The 11,322-nt window shown below is 42.0% G+C and overlaps 1 protein-coding gene across 1 annotated transcript; it reads left to right on the top strand.

Annotated features, from left to right (window-relative positions):
- Positions 1-890: 890 nt before the first annotated feature.
- LOC132152019 (augurin-B-like) lies at positions 891-8,932 on the top strand. The gene is made up of 4 exons (XM_059560642.1): positions 891-1,044; positions 2,169-2,216; positions 4,232-4,398; positions 8,448-8,932. Exons 1-4 carry the CDS (start codon positions 975-977, stop codon positions 8,595-8,597), a joined length of 435 nt encoding a protein of 144 aa, XP_059416625.1. The 5' UTR covers positions 891-974; the 3' UTR covers positions 8,598-8,932.
- The last annotated feature ends 2,390 nt before the right edge of the window (positions 8,933-11,322 follow it).

Here is an 11,322-nt window from a genome sequence, read left to right as displayed (position 1 = left end):
CGAGGTTTATTTATTGTGCGTTAGTTACTTTGATGCTTCGAAGTAAAGGATAGAGCTTTTAACTCTCATCCATATGTCTGACATTAAAATAAAGATCAGAAGATTAATTTGATAAAGAATGGAAATCTTCTGTGAGTTCCACTAACTGCATTAAATGACTAGCATCTGGTGCAATGTTTGACATGAGAACTCTGGTTCTGACACTTGTCAAGAGTTAGTTCAGCATTTATTATTACTATTATTATTTATTTGTGATCAAAATGTTTCATTTTTTACTTTTAGTTTCAGAACTCAAGAACCATGTGAAATAGCCATAGGTCTTCGCTGATGTCCTACAGCATGCAGACACTTCAAAGCTGCGGCAGGAAATTGAGTTAGAAAGAAAAAGAAAGATGTTTATTACATCAGGAGAAAACATCTCTTTCCCTCCCAAGTTGTTTTGCTGCTTATGTCTTAAGATATACCCTCTAGGAAAACTGTAAATAAAAATGAGCATAAAATAGGATTACTAAAATCAGAGCATAAATAAAATATTCAATATTCAGTCTGTTTGCTGTGACTGGGCAATGTCAGTTTAGAAACCAGTCAGTGATTGCTGAATATTCCTGATATTAATAAATAATGCTGTTTACTGCTTATGATAATTGTTCTTTTAGCAAGAAGGTGTTGACATACTAACTTTATGATGAAAATACTTTTTAATTTAAAAAGCTGATCAAAACTTAATTTAACTAAAACCCTGAGACCCTGAAACAACCAAACCACATAAAGCACACTTCAAACATCACACACACTGTGGTATTTGTAGGGGTAGGGGGTTTCTGCTGGCCTCCTGTACACATTCCTCCACAAGCGCTAACAGGTCGCCTGTAGGAATGTTTGCCTGTTAGTCCAGGATGGCACCTCATCGTTCATCTCATCCCTGACCAAATCCTTTCCCAGCACAGTGCAGCACCAACTGATAGAACAACAGCATGTCTCTCCACAGCCTCTGTGTACAAGCCGTCCTTCTCATAAGCATCCTGTCTCTCTGCTCACCCTCAGGTATGCCATTTAAAGATTTCCATACCATTTTGGGGCTTTCAGACACCACACATTAAAGTGGCTTCATTAGTTAATGAGTGTTTAGTGAACTTACAAGCCTTGAAAAAAGGTTTTATGAAGTGTGACATAATACGTAAAAGCCTGAAACTCTGTGGTGTTTAACTTTTAACTCTTCATTATTCGTTATCATTAGTTTAATTTATACAGGACAAATAAGGATGAATTGCTTTGCATTTTAGTGTTGAACAATTTATTTTTAAAACAAATTTGTATTTACATTTCCAACAACATTTCACTGTGCACAAAATAACCTGTCTTAAAGTGTATTATTTAGAATATGCGCTTAGTTTTAAAATTGTTTTGCAAAAACATATATATTTTTTTCTAATTATAATCAACACAACCAGAAACACTACAATAGCAACAAGCTGCAGTTAAGGTATATGTGCAAGCAGGAAAAAACAAAAAAAAACAAAAAAAAAGTACAGTACATATAGTTGTTTTGTTGGCAAATGTAAACTTATTAGTTGCATATCTTTGATGTAGACATAAGACTCCTTGCATTACATTACATACATTTCTGATATGAGATTGTTTCAGTCATGTCTATGTAGAGACACAGCATCTTATAGACAACTTATGAATTAAGTTTCATGAATGTCCAGTCAAAAAAGAATGTACTGGCTTTTGAGTTCTGATTCAAGTCCTGCTTGATAACATTAGGACGTGAAAGTTTTTTTGTAGTGCCCCCTGTAGGTAAAATGTGACATAATTTGGCCTGCATCCTCAGGATTTCCTTCTGTCTATACCAGGGGTGTGTCTAAGTGTCCTGAAGTTTGGACTTCAGAAGATATAGGCTAATTAATCATTGTGGGCCACGTTTGAACATTTCAATGCTTCATTTATGAGGGTTGGATTTGTCTGTAAGCAACTGGGACCATCCCACAACCTGTGTAGCCTTTCTCTAAAATCTACATTGTTCTGACAAAGAGACTGTTTTAAAGCATAAAAATAAGAAAAATATGGGGGAAAATGCAGTAATTTTCAGTCAACTATAATTCCCATGTGGGTGTTCACAACTGATATGAATATTGTGGTTAACTGTGTCTGTTTGATTATTTTAGGTGGTTCATCTGGGAGTAGACTACAGAGGATCCTAATGAAACAATATGGTGAGATGATGTCAGCCTCAATATATATATATATATATATATATATATATATATATAAAGGTGCTGGTCATATAATTAGAATATCATCAAAAAGCTGATTTATTTAGCTAATTCCGTTCAAAAAGTGAAACTTGTATATTATATTAATTCATAACACACAGACTGATGTATTTCAAATGTTTATTTCTTTACATTTTGATGATTATAACGGACAACTAAGGAAAATCCCAAATTCTGTATCTCTGAAAATTTGAATATTACTTAAGACCAATACAAAGAAAGGATTTTTAGAAATCTTGGCCAACTGAAAAGTATGAAAATGAAAAGTATGAGCATGTACAGCACTCAATACTTAGTTGGGGCTACTTTTGCCTGAATTACTGCAGCAATGCGGCGTGTCATGGAGTCGATCAGTCTGTGGCACTGCTCAGGTGTTATGAGAGCCCAGGTTGCTTTGATAGTGGCCTTCAACTCTTCTGCATAGTTGGGTCTGGCATATCATAACTTCCTCTTCACAATACCCCATAGATTTTTTATGGGGTTAAGGTCAGGTGAGTTTGCTAGTCAATTGCAACATGGACTGTGTGCCTCTCCTCTCTTCCCCCATGCGACAGCTGGAACCCATGTCTTGCATACGTCTGTGCGTAGTGGTTCTTGAAGCACTGACTCTAGCTGCAGTCTACTCTTTGTGAATGTCCCCCACATTTTTGAATGGGTTTTGTTTCACAATCCTCTCCAGGGTGCAGTTATCCCTATTGATTGTACACTTTATTTCTACCACATCTTTTCCTTCCTTTCACATCTCTGTTAATGTGCAGATTAGAGTGTGGCACCAAGTGTCTTCAATATTGAGCCTTTTCACAATATTCCAATTTTCTGAGATACTGAATTTGAGATTTTCCTTAGTTGTCAGTTATAACCATCAACATTAAAAGAAATAAACATTTTAAATAAATCAGTCTTTGTGTAATGAATGAATATAATATACATGTTTTGAATGGAATTAGTGAAGTAAATAAACCTTTTGATGATTTGATGATATTCAAATTATATGACCATATATATATATAGTACAGACCAAAAGTTTGGACACACCTTCTCATTCAAAGAGTTTTCTTCATTTTCATGACTATGAAAATTGTAGATTCACACTGAAGGCATCAAAACTATGAATTAACACATGTGGAATTATATATGGAATTATATATATAACAAAAAAGTGTGAAACAACAGAAAATATGTCATATTCTAGATTCTTCAAAGTAGCCACCTTTTGCTTTGATTACTGCTTTGCACACTCTTGACATTCTCTTGATGAGCTTCAAGAGGTAGTCACCTGAAATGGTCTTCCAACAGTCTTGAAGGAGTTCCCCGAGAGATGCTTAGCACTTGTTTGCCCTTTTGCCTTATGTCTGCCTTCTATATATATATATATATATATATATATATATATATTAGATTTCAGTGATCTATGGTTTATAGCTCTCTTTCTACCAGTCCATTTTCCACATAATCACCTATCCTTCCCATTATGCCAATAGTTTAGTCATTTACTATAAATCCTTTAATTATAGCCTGATGCCCTCCATATTTTCCTCCATAAGTTCTTCACACTGGTCCTGAATTCCCCATCAGCTTCTGACCTCCAAAGCTGACAAAGTTTGATGGCTGATGTGTTCCAAGGGAAGATAACATGTATGATTATAAGCGAAAGACATTGCTGATATTTATAACACGGAAGTGTGGAAGCTCTGGGCTGTAGATCAGGTCAGAGTCTCTGTGTGTCATCATCAGAGCGAGATAATTGGGCAGCGGTCCTGTCCCTTTAGGCTCTTATCATCCTCTGTGCTAAAGCACATGTTTCTCTTTTACACTGATCTGGGGCCTGCTCTTTTAAACTCTCCTGGTCTATTGGAATAGTAAATCTAGTTTTGCATTAGATAGGAAGCATCTAATCATATATGAGCATATAATATCTGACTCTGGCTTTGATTTTTTCCTGTTTTTTTCCACAGCAAAGGAGCTGGAGGCCAAGCCTAAAGGACAGATCGCAGTGTCGCAGTCCAAGGCTAAAGAGTTTCTGTCAGTTTTTCACAGGTCTAAGAGAAATGTGTGGGACCGGAGCCGTCCTGATGTCCAGCAGTGGATCCAGCAGTTCATGTACTTGGGCTACGATGAGGCAGTGAGTAAAACAGTAAACATACAAACTGTTAATTACTATATGTAATATCCATATCTAACATATCCAAAAAGTGCATTTGCACTCACATTGACTGTGTTATCATGCAGTCTGCTTCATAATTTTATTTTTAAGTGCACTGAAAATTCACACTGAATTACATTTTGATATAACCGTTGAATATCAAGTAGTTATCAGCAAAATCAAATGAATCTGAGCCTAGATATAGTTATAGAGAGGACAAGTAAATGTCTTGGCTCAGCTAATCTAGAATGCTTCTAAGATTTCACTGTGTGATTATTGCTGTGCAGCAGACTATTGATGCATATCATAACACTAGTTCAACTGCTGGACACAGCTGCTCTTGTGTGTATGTACAATACATTTGACTTTTTTCATTTTAAAAGGTCTGTTCAAACCAAAACGGATGTTTGGTGTGATAAACATTTTAATTTGATGTATTTGATGGTATTTTAATTTACAAAATACCAGGTAAACAAACGAAGAGGTGTTCTAGTCTCTTTTCTACTGCACTGCAAGTAAAGATAACCAACCAATAAGATTTGCATTTCTAGTCACATGCTTAGTACAGCTGCGGTTACGTAAAACTACAACTTGGAGGCACTCACGAACAGTCTATTTTGCAACGTGACTGTGAATAGAAGAGGAAGGCTATAAAACTGCCGTTGTGAGAAAATGGGTTCTCGCTTGAAATCAGGTCAACTATCAGTTAATAGTTATTCTAAAAGCACAAAAATGACATTTTTATTTTTTTCAAGAAATTTCATGTATTAAGTGATTTTTAATTACTTATAACGAAACTTAAAAACTGAGAGATCTTCCCTGACTCGGCAATTCTGCGCACAAGTGGCTTCTGGCTTTCTGTATGAATGAAACATGCATTGCATGTGTTTATAGTGCTCCATAATGCTCACACCACCCTATTTTGAGTAAATATAGGAAAAATAATATTTCAAAATTTAAAGTAGACATATGCAAATTGTAAGTCAGAATTGCATGGGTTCCTAATGGAGACCCTGATTTCTCATGACACTGACTTTCTTGTCACTTTACTCTTGTTGTTTGATAAACACCATAGTGATTACTAAAATCTGACAGCTTGTCTGAAAACATGTAATGATGGTTTTACTCCCTTTCTTCTCCGTACCAAGTGCAGCTCTACCTATACTGTCAGAACTTGAATTAGCATTTTCATTCAGCCTGTCTGACATTTTTTACACATCGATCTGAACAGACAAATCCATGTGTAAATTCACTGAACATCTTTGAAAAATTTACAATTTAATTTAATTTTTATTTTAACCAAATATTGGTTAATATATGTTACGGGAGGAGAGTCAGAGTCGTTCGGATACAAATGCAGAGCTTTTTTTAAGAATGGTCAAACAGGCAGAAATCAGGAGTGGCGTCAGGTGTGTCAGGGATAACCAGAGTCAAAACCAGAAACAAGCAGAGATCGGGGCAGGCAGCAGAGAATCAGAGTCGGAGTACACAGTCCAAAGATCAAACGCGGGAATGACAAACACAGGGAGAAACGCTCGGAAATGTTAGACAGGCTAAACAAGACTTCGCAAACTGGTGGAGTGAGTGTGCTGCTGGAGCTGGAGCCCTTCCTGGGCCTTACATGGAGATCAGGAGCCCTTCCTGGACCTGACATCGGAAACAGGCGCCCTTCATGGCCATGGGCTTAACTCAGGAACAGGGGCCCAACAAGGCTGAGCAGGTGGCGTGGGAGCCAGGGCGGAGCAGAGGACGACCACAGCGGAGTCGATGGCACAGGAGAGCAAGTCTGCTCAGGTGGGACTGAAACAGAGAACATAAACAGGTTCATAGCGGCCTCTGTGGCTGTGATGAGATGGTAGCTGGAAACCGTGGCCGTGACAGGGCGGGCGGTGACTTGGTGGATTGCCTCGATGGCCATGACAGGATAGGATGAGAGTTCTGGAAGTTCGGCTGAGACGTGGCGAGGCTCTGGTAGACGTGTGGTGACTTGACTTGGCTCATGAAGAACATTGGTGACTTGACTTGGCTCATGAAGAACATAGGTGACTTGACTTGGCTCATGAAGAACATAGGGGACTTGACTTGGCTCATGAAGATCATAGGGGACTTGACTTGGCTCATGAAGATCAACTGTGACTTGACCTGACCCTGGACGGTCAGCGGTGACCTGACTAAACTCTGGGAAATCAACAGGGACCAGATCAACAGGGACCTGACTGGACTCATGAAGTTTAACTGTTGTTTTGCTTGACTCTTGGGGGTCAGCGGTGACCTGACTAAACTCTGGGAAATCAACAGCGACTAGATCAACGGGGATCTGACTTGACTCTGGGAAGTCAAAGGGGACCTGACTGGACTCTCGAAAGTCGATGGAGCTGGCGACCATCTTGTGCAGAGGCGCCAAGCTGGCGGCCCTCTTGTGCAGTGGTGCCGGCCCTCTTGTGCTGGGGCGTCGGCTTGACAGGCATGACGAAAGCAGACTCTGGAATGGCGGCCATGTCGTGATGAGACTCTGGAATGGTGGCCATGATGTGACGACACTCTGGAGTGGGAGATACTGCAGGGCTACGATGTTCCTCATCCACAACACCCACAGTAAATTCAGAGCCACTTAGTTGGAGTGCCAGATCTTTATAAAACTCTAGTGTCCGGTTTGGATTGTGCAGTGGCATTATCTATTGCAGTGATTCAGCTAGGCCTCCTCTGAAAAATATCATGAGGCACATCTCGTCCATAGATGTGAAATGGGCCAGTTCAATAAAGTCCAACACATAATCCTCAATAGACCGCTCACCTTGACAGAGACCAATCATTTTTGCTGCTGGATTCATGGCTGGCCTGGATATATTCATAAAGCTGTTGGATCCTGAGTGGCGAAGTCTTCTGTTACGGAGGAGAGTCAGAGTCATTCAGATCCAAATGCAGAGCTTTATTTAAGAATGGTCAAACAGGCAGAAATCAGGAGTGGCGTCAGGTGTGTCAGGGATAACCAAAGTCAAAACCAGAAACAAGCAGAGATCGGGGCAGGCAGCAGAGAATCAGAGTCGGAGTACACAGTCCAAAGATCAAACATGGGAATGACAAACACAGGGAGAAACACTCTGAAATGTTAGACAGGCTAAACAAGACTTCGCAAACTGGTGGAGTGAGTGTGCTGCTTATATGTGTGTGTGTATTAGCTGAAATGAGGTGCAGGTGTGAGTGCAGATGCAGGTGTTTGTGTGCAATCAGTACCAGGAATGAGGCAGGATGGGAAATGGAGTTCTTGAATGAGTCCTGAGTCCTGAGTGGAGTGCCCTTTACTGAAGATCATGGGCACTCCAACTAATGATCGTGACAAAATATATATATATATATATATATATATATATATATATATATATATATATATATAGGAAAAATAATTCTTCTCTCAAAAGAAATTTGAAGCAGACACACCTGTAAATAAGTGTACAGGTGATTTTTATTATTATTGTTGTTCTTAAAATCATATTAAATAGCAAATCACAAATCATCACAAATCACAGCAAGTCTGATCTGAAAACTGAAACCAAAAACTGTGGTTAATTGAACCGTGGCCTAACTTTATTGTTGTATCCACATATACAGTATTTACCAGTACTTGTATTTCTCTTTTTGTGTCCCATGCAAGAAAAAAAGGTCAGATGGGTTAGATGAGTAAATGATGAAAGAATTTACTGTGAATTTTCATTTTTGGGTGACATGTAATTTTGATTATTGTTATATTAGTAATATTTTCAATTTCTTTCATCAATACATTTCATCAAGTTCCTGACATGATTCGTTGTGACACTTGTGAAAGTGAGTTAGAGTCTGGTCTGCAATGTGCATTGAATTCATTCACTCTGTTTCCCCATTAATTTTTCCATCATTCCCTGTTGTGTCTGTGCAAATAATAATAATAATAATAATAATATAAAAAAATAACAAAGAACCCAAATGTATCCTTAATCCTTTTCCATACAGCGCCATATATCCTCTCTCATTTCACCGTTATGTACTTTCAGAGACTTGAGACTGATCTCTCCTATTGGATGGACCAGGCCAGATCAAATGACCAGGGCCGGCAGCATCATCATGATGAGAATGCACCTATGAGCCAACAGGACCCCAGTTCCTACAGACACGGGGCCAATGTCAATTATGATTACTATTAAGATACCTAGAACCTACAATTCACTGTGAGAGCTGGAGACTACTGGTGATTTTGTAAATCACTCTGATGCTCTAAGGCACTGTACATAGTAGTAACCTAGTATGCTACTGTATGTCCTGTAGATGATGTCATTTTATTTTTTTATTAAGTGAGTATGATTTTGCAATTGCTTTAGGGGAAGCAAATCAATATAGAGAGAGAAATGGATGCACAGTGAATAATAATAATAATAATAAATGTCCTGTTTGTATTCTATTATTGTATTATACCCTGACTGTTTTGTAAATATAATGGTAGTTTGAAGCAGCTACATTTTAAATAAAGTCTAAAATGGCATTACAGTTATTGTGACTCTGACATACTTGCTCAGGCTTGCATAAGCATTTACAAAAAGGATATGCATATCGATATGACTCACTTAACTACAAAATGAAGGGTCTCAGTGTAGTGGACAATAGATAAAAACTATTGGTCTCCAGAATTCAGTTAATCAGACTTATAAATAGCATGCTCTTAAAATTTAAACAAGACAATAGTCGTGTCCCAATTTCACCAACATCACCTCCATTCAAAATGTAGAACAAACACTCTGCTCTCAGCCTGCCCTGTTCCGGCCGGCTGTTTTGAGGCCGGAGGGAAACTGGGAGATAGGTCGCTATCTCAGACTGAGTACAGAAGCTATATGAAATCGAGTGGAAGTACGACTCAATCATTTGGCAACCAAAACCGACTGTTATGTAAACTATAACAAACAAACCACTAAGACATTAGAAAAGACTTTCAAAGAATAATGAAAAAAAAAAAACCCCATAAAATTAGCATATTAGAAAGATTTCTGAAGGATCATGTGACACTGAAGAATGGAGTAATAGTTGCCATCACATTGTCACGGCTTATGCTGCTGGAAGGAACACGGAGCCGAGGGATAAACGAAACAAGGATTTATTAAATAAAACATAAACAAGGTAAGTCGTAAATAACAGGTGGCAAGAGGCAAGTGGCAAGTAACAGGTGACAAGTAGACAAGTTGACATTTAGACGAGTAGACCCGACAAAACAGAACTGAAAGGACAAGGCTTTTATAGAAGGGATAATTGGGGAAACACAGGTGGATGGCATGACTAAATTAACTGGGACATGGAACACATGGGGAAATAGAATAGGCACACCTGGGAACTAATCAAACCGAACACGGAAGACAGAAACTGGGTCACAGGGGCAAAAACACACAAAATGAGTCCAGGTGTGTGACAGTACTCCCCCCTCCCGGTAGGTGCGTCCTCGCACCGTAGAAACAACAAAGGGAGGCGAGGGTGGGAACTTGGGAGGAGGTTCCGGTGGAGGACAGCCTCCCAGGAGGGGGCCAGCAGACAGGGACTACAGAGGAAGGAGCCAGGGAGGAGATGATGGAGGGAGGAGCCAGGGAGGAGACAGGAAGGATGTGAAGCAGGAGGTACCCAGCAGGACCCAGGCCACAGCCATAACGGCCCAAGGTGGGGCCGACGGTGGAAGGAGCCATGGAGGAGGAATGGTCACTGACTCCAGGGACTCGACCCACGGCAACGGAGCAAGTGGAGGAGGAGCCCGAGGCGGAGACGGAGAGCCGAAGAGCCAGGGTGACGGGGAGGAGCCGGAGGTCCTAGGCGGAACAGATGGCTCTGGTGACTGACGCGGCGATGAGGATCCGGAAGGCCGCGGTGAGGCCAGAGTGACCGAGGACTGAGGTGTAGCCGAGGGGATGAAGGAGCCTGACGGAGCCGGAGGGACGGAGGGATGAGGCGAAGCCGGAGGAGTGGAGTCCCGAGGCATAGGATGGACGACGCCAGACCAAGGCGGAGCCGGAGGGACGAGGGAGCCAGGCAGAGTTTGCGGACTGCCGGGCCACGGCGGAGAGGAAGGAGCTAGGAGCCATGGTGGAGCCGACGGGTCAACGGGCCGAGGCGGAGTCCAGGCCTCAGAGGCTGGAGGCGGAGGTGAGGGAGACGCCGACCAAGGCGTCGCTGGAGGATGGCGGTCCCGCTGAGCTCGCACCACAATGATGGTAGGCTGAGGGCGAGCAGAGGGGCAGCCAGACGACAGCGGAGGAGGAGGCAGGAGTGGGTGGGTGGGTGGGAATTTTGGAGGAGCAGGCATTGGAGTAAGCTCTGGGGCTGGAGCCCTTCCTGGGCTTAACGGAGGATCAGGAGCCCGTCCTGGGCTTAACGGAGGATCAGGAGCCCGTCCTGGGCTTAACGGAGGATCAGGAGCCCGTCCTGGGCTTAACGGGGGAACAGGAGCCCGTCCTGGGCTTAACGGGGAATCAGGAGCCCTTCCTGGGCTTAACAGAGGATCAGGAGCCCATCCTGGGCTTACAGGAGGATCAGGAGCCCGTCCTGGGCTTAACGGAGGATCAGGAGCCCGTCCTGGGCTTAACGGGGGTTCAGGAGCCCGTCCTTGGCTTAATGGGGGTTCAGGAGACCGTCCTCGGCTTAACGGGGGATCAGGAGCCCGTCCTGGGCTTAAAGGAGGATCAGGAGCCCGTCCTGGGCTTAAAGGAGGATCAGGAGCCCGTCCTGGGCTTAACGGAAGATCAGGAGCCCGTCCTGGGCTTAACGGGGGAACAGGAGCCCGTCCTGGGCTTAACGGGGGAACAGGTGGGCTCGGGCTTATGCCTCGTACCGTGGGGAGATTGTAGGCTGGGCTCTGGGTCCAGAGTGGACCTGGCGAGATCCTCCATTGGGCCGACC

The sequence above is a fragment of the Carassius carassius genome, chromosome 10 (genome assembly GCF_963082965.1).
Source record: "Carassius carassius chromosome 10, fCarCar2.1, whole genome shotgun sequence".
In the NCBI taxonomy this organism is placed as follows: Eukaryota; Metazoa; Chordata; class Actinopteri; order Cypriniformes; family Cyprinidae; genus Carassius; species Carassius carassius.
Note: the sequence above shows the minus strand (reverse complement) of the source record. Positions and strands in the feature narration are given on the sequence as shown.

Excerpts from the sequence above, each read along its gene's own strand:
- LOC132152019 (XM_059560642.1), top strand. The coding sequence starts at position 975 with ATGTCTCTCCACAGCCTCTGTGTACAAGCCGTCCTTCTCATAAGCATC. Across the intron at positions 1,045-2,168 it reads GTCTCTCTGCTCACCCTCAG|GTGGTTCATCTGGGAGTAGA; the intron begins GTATGCCATTTA and ends TGATTATTTTAG. Across the intron at positions 2,217-4,231 it reads GATCCTAATGAAACAATATG|CAAAGGAGCTGGAGGCCAAG; the intron begins GTGAGATGATGT and ends TTTTTTCCACAG.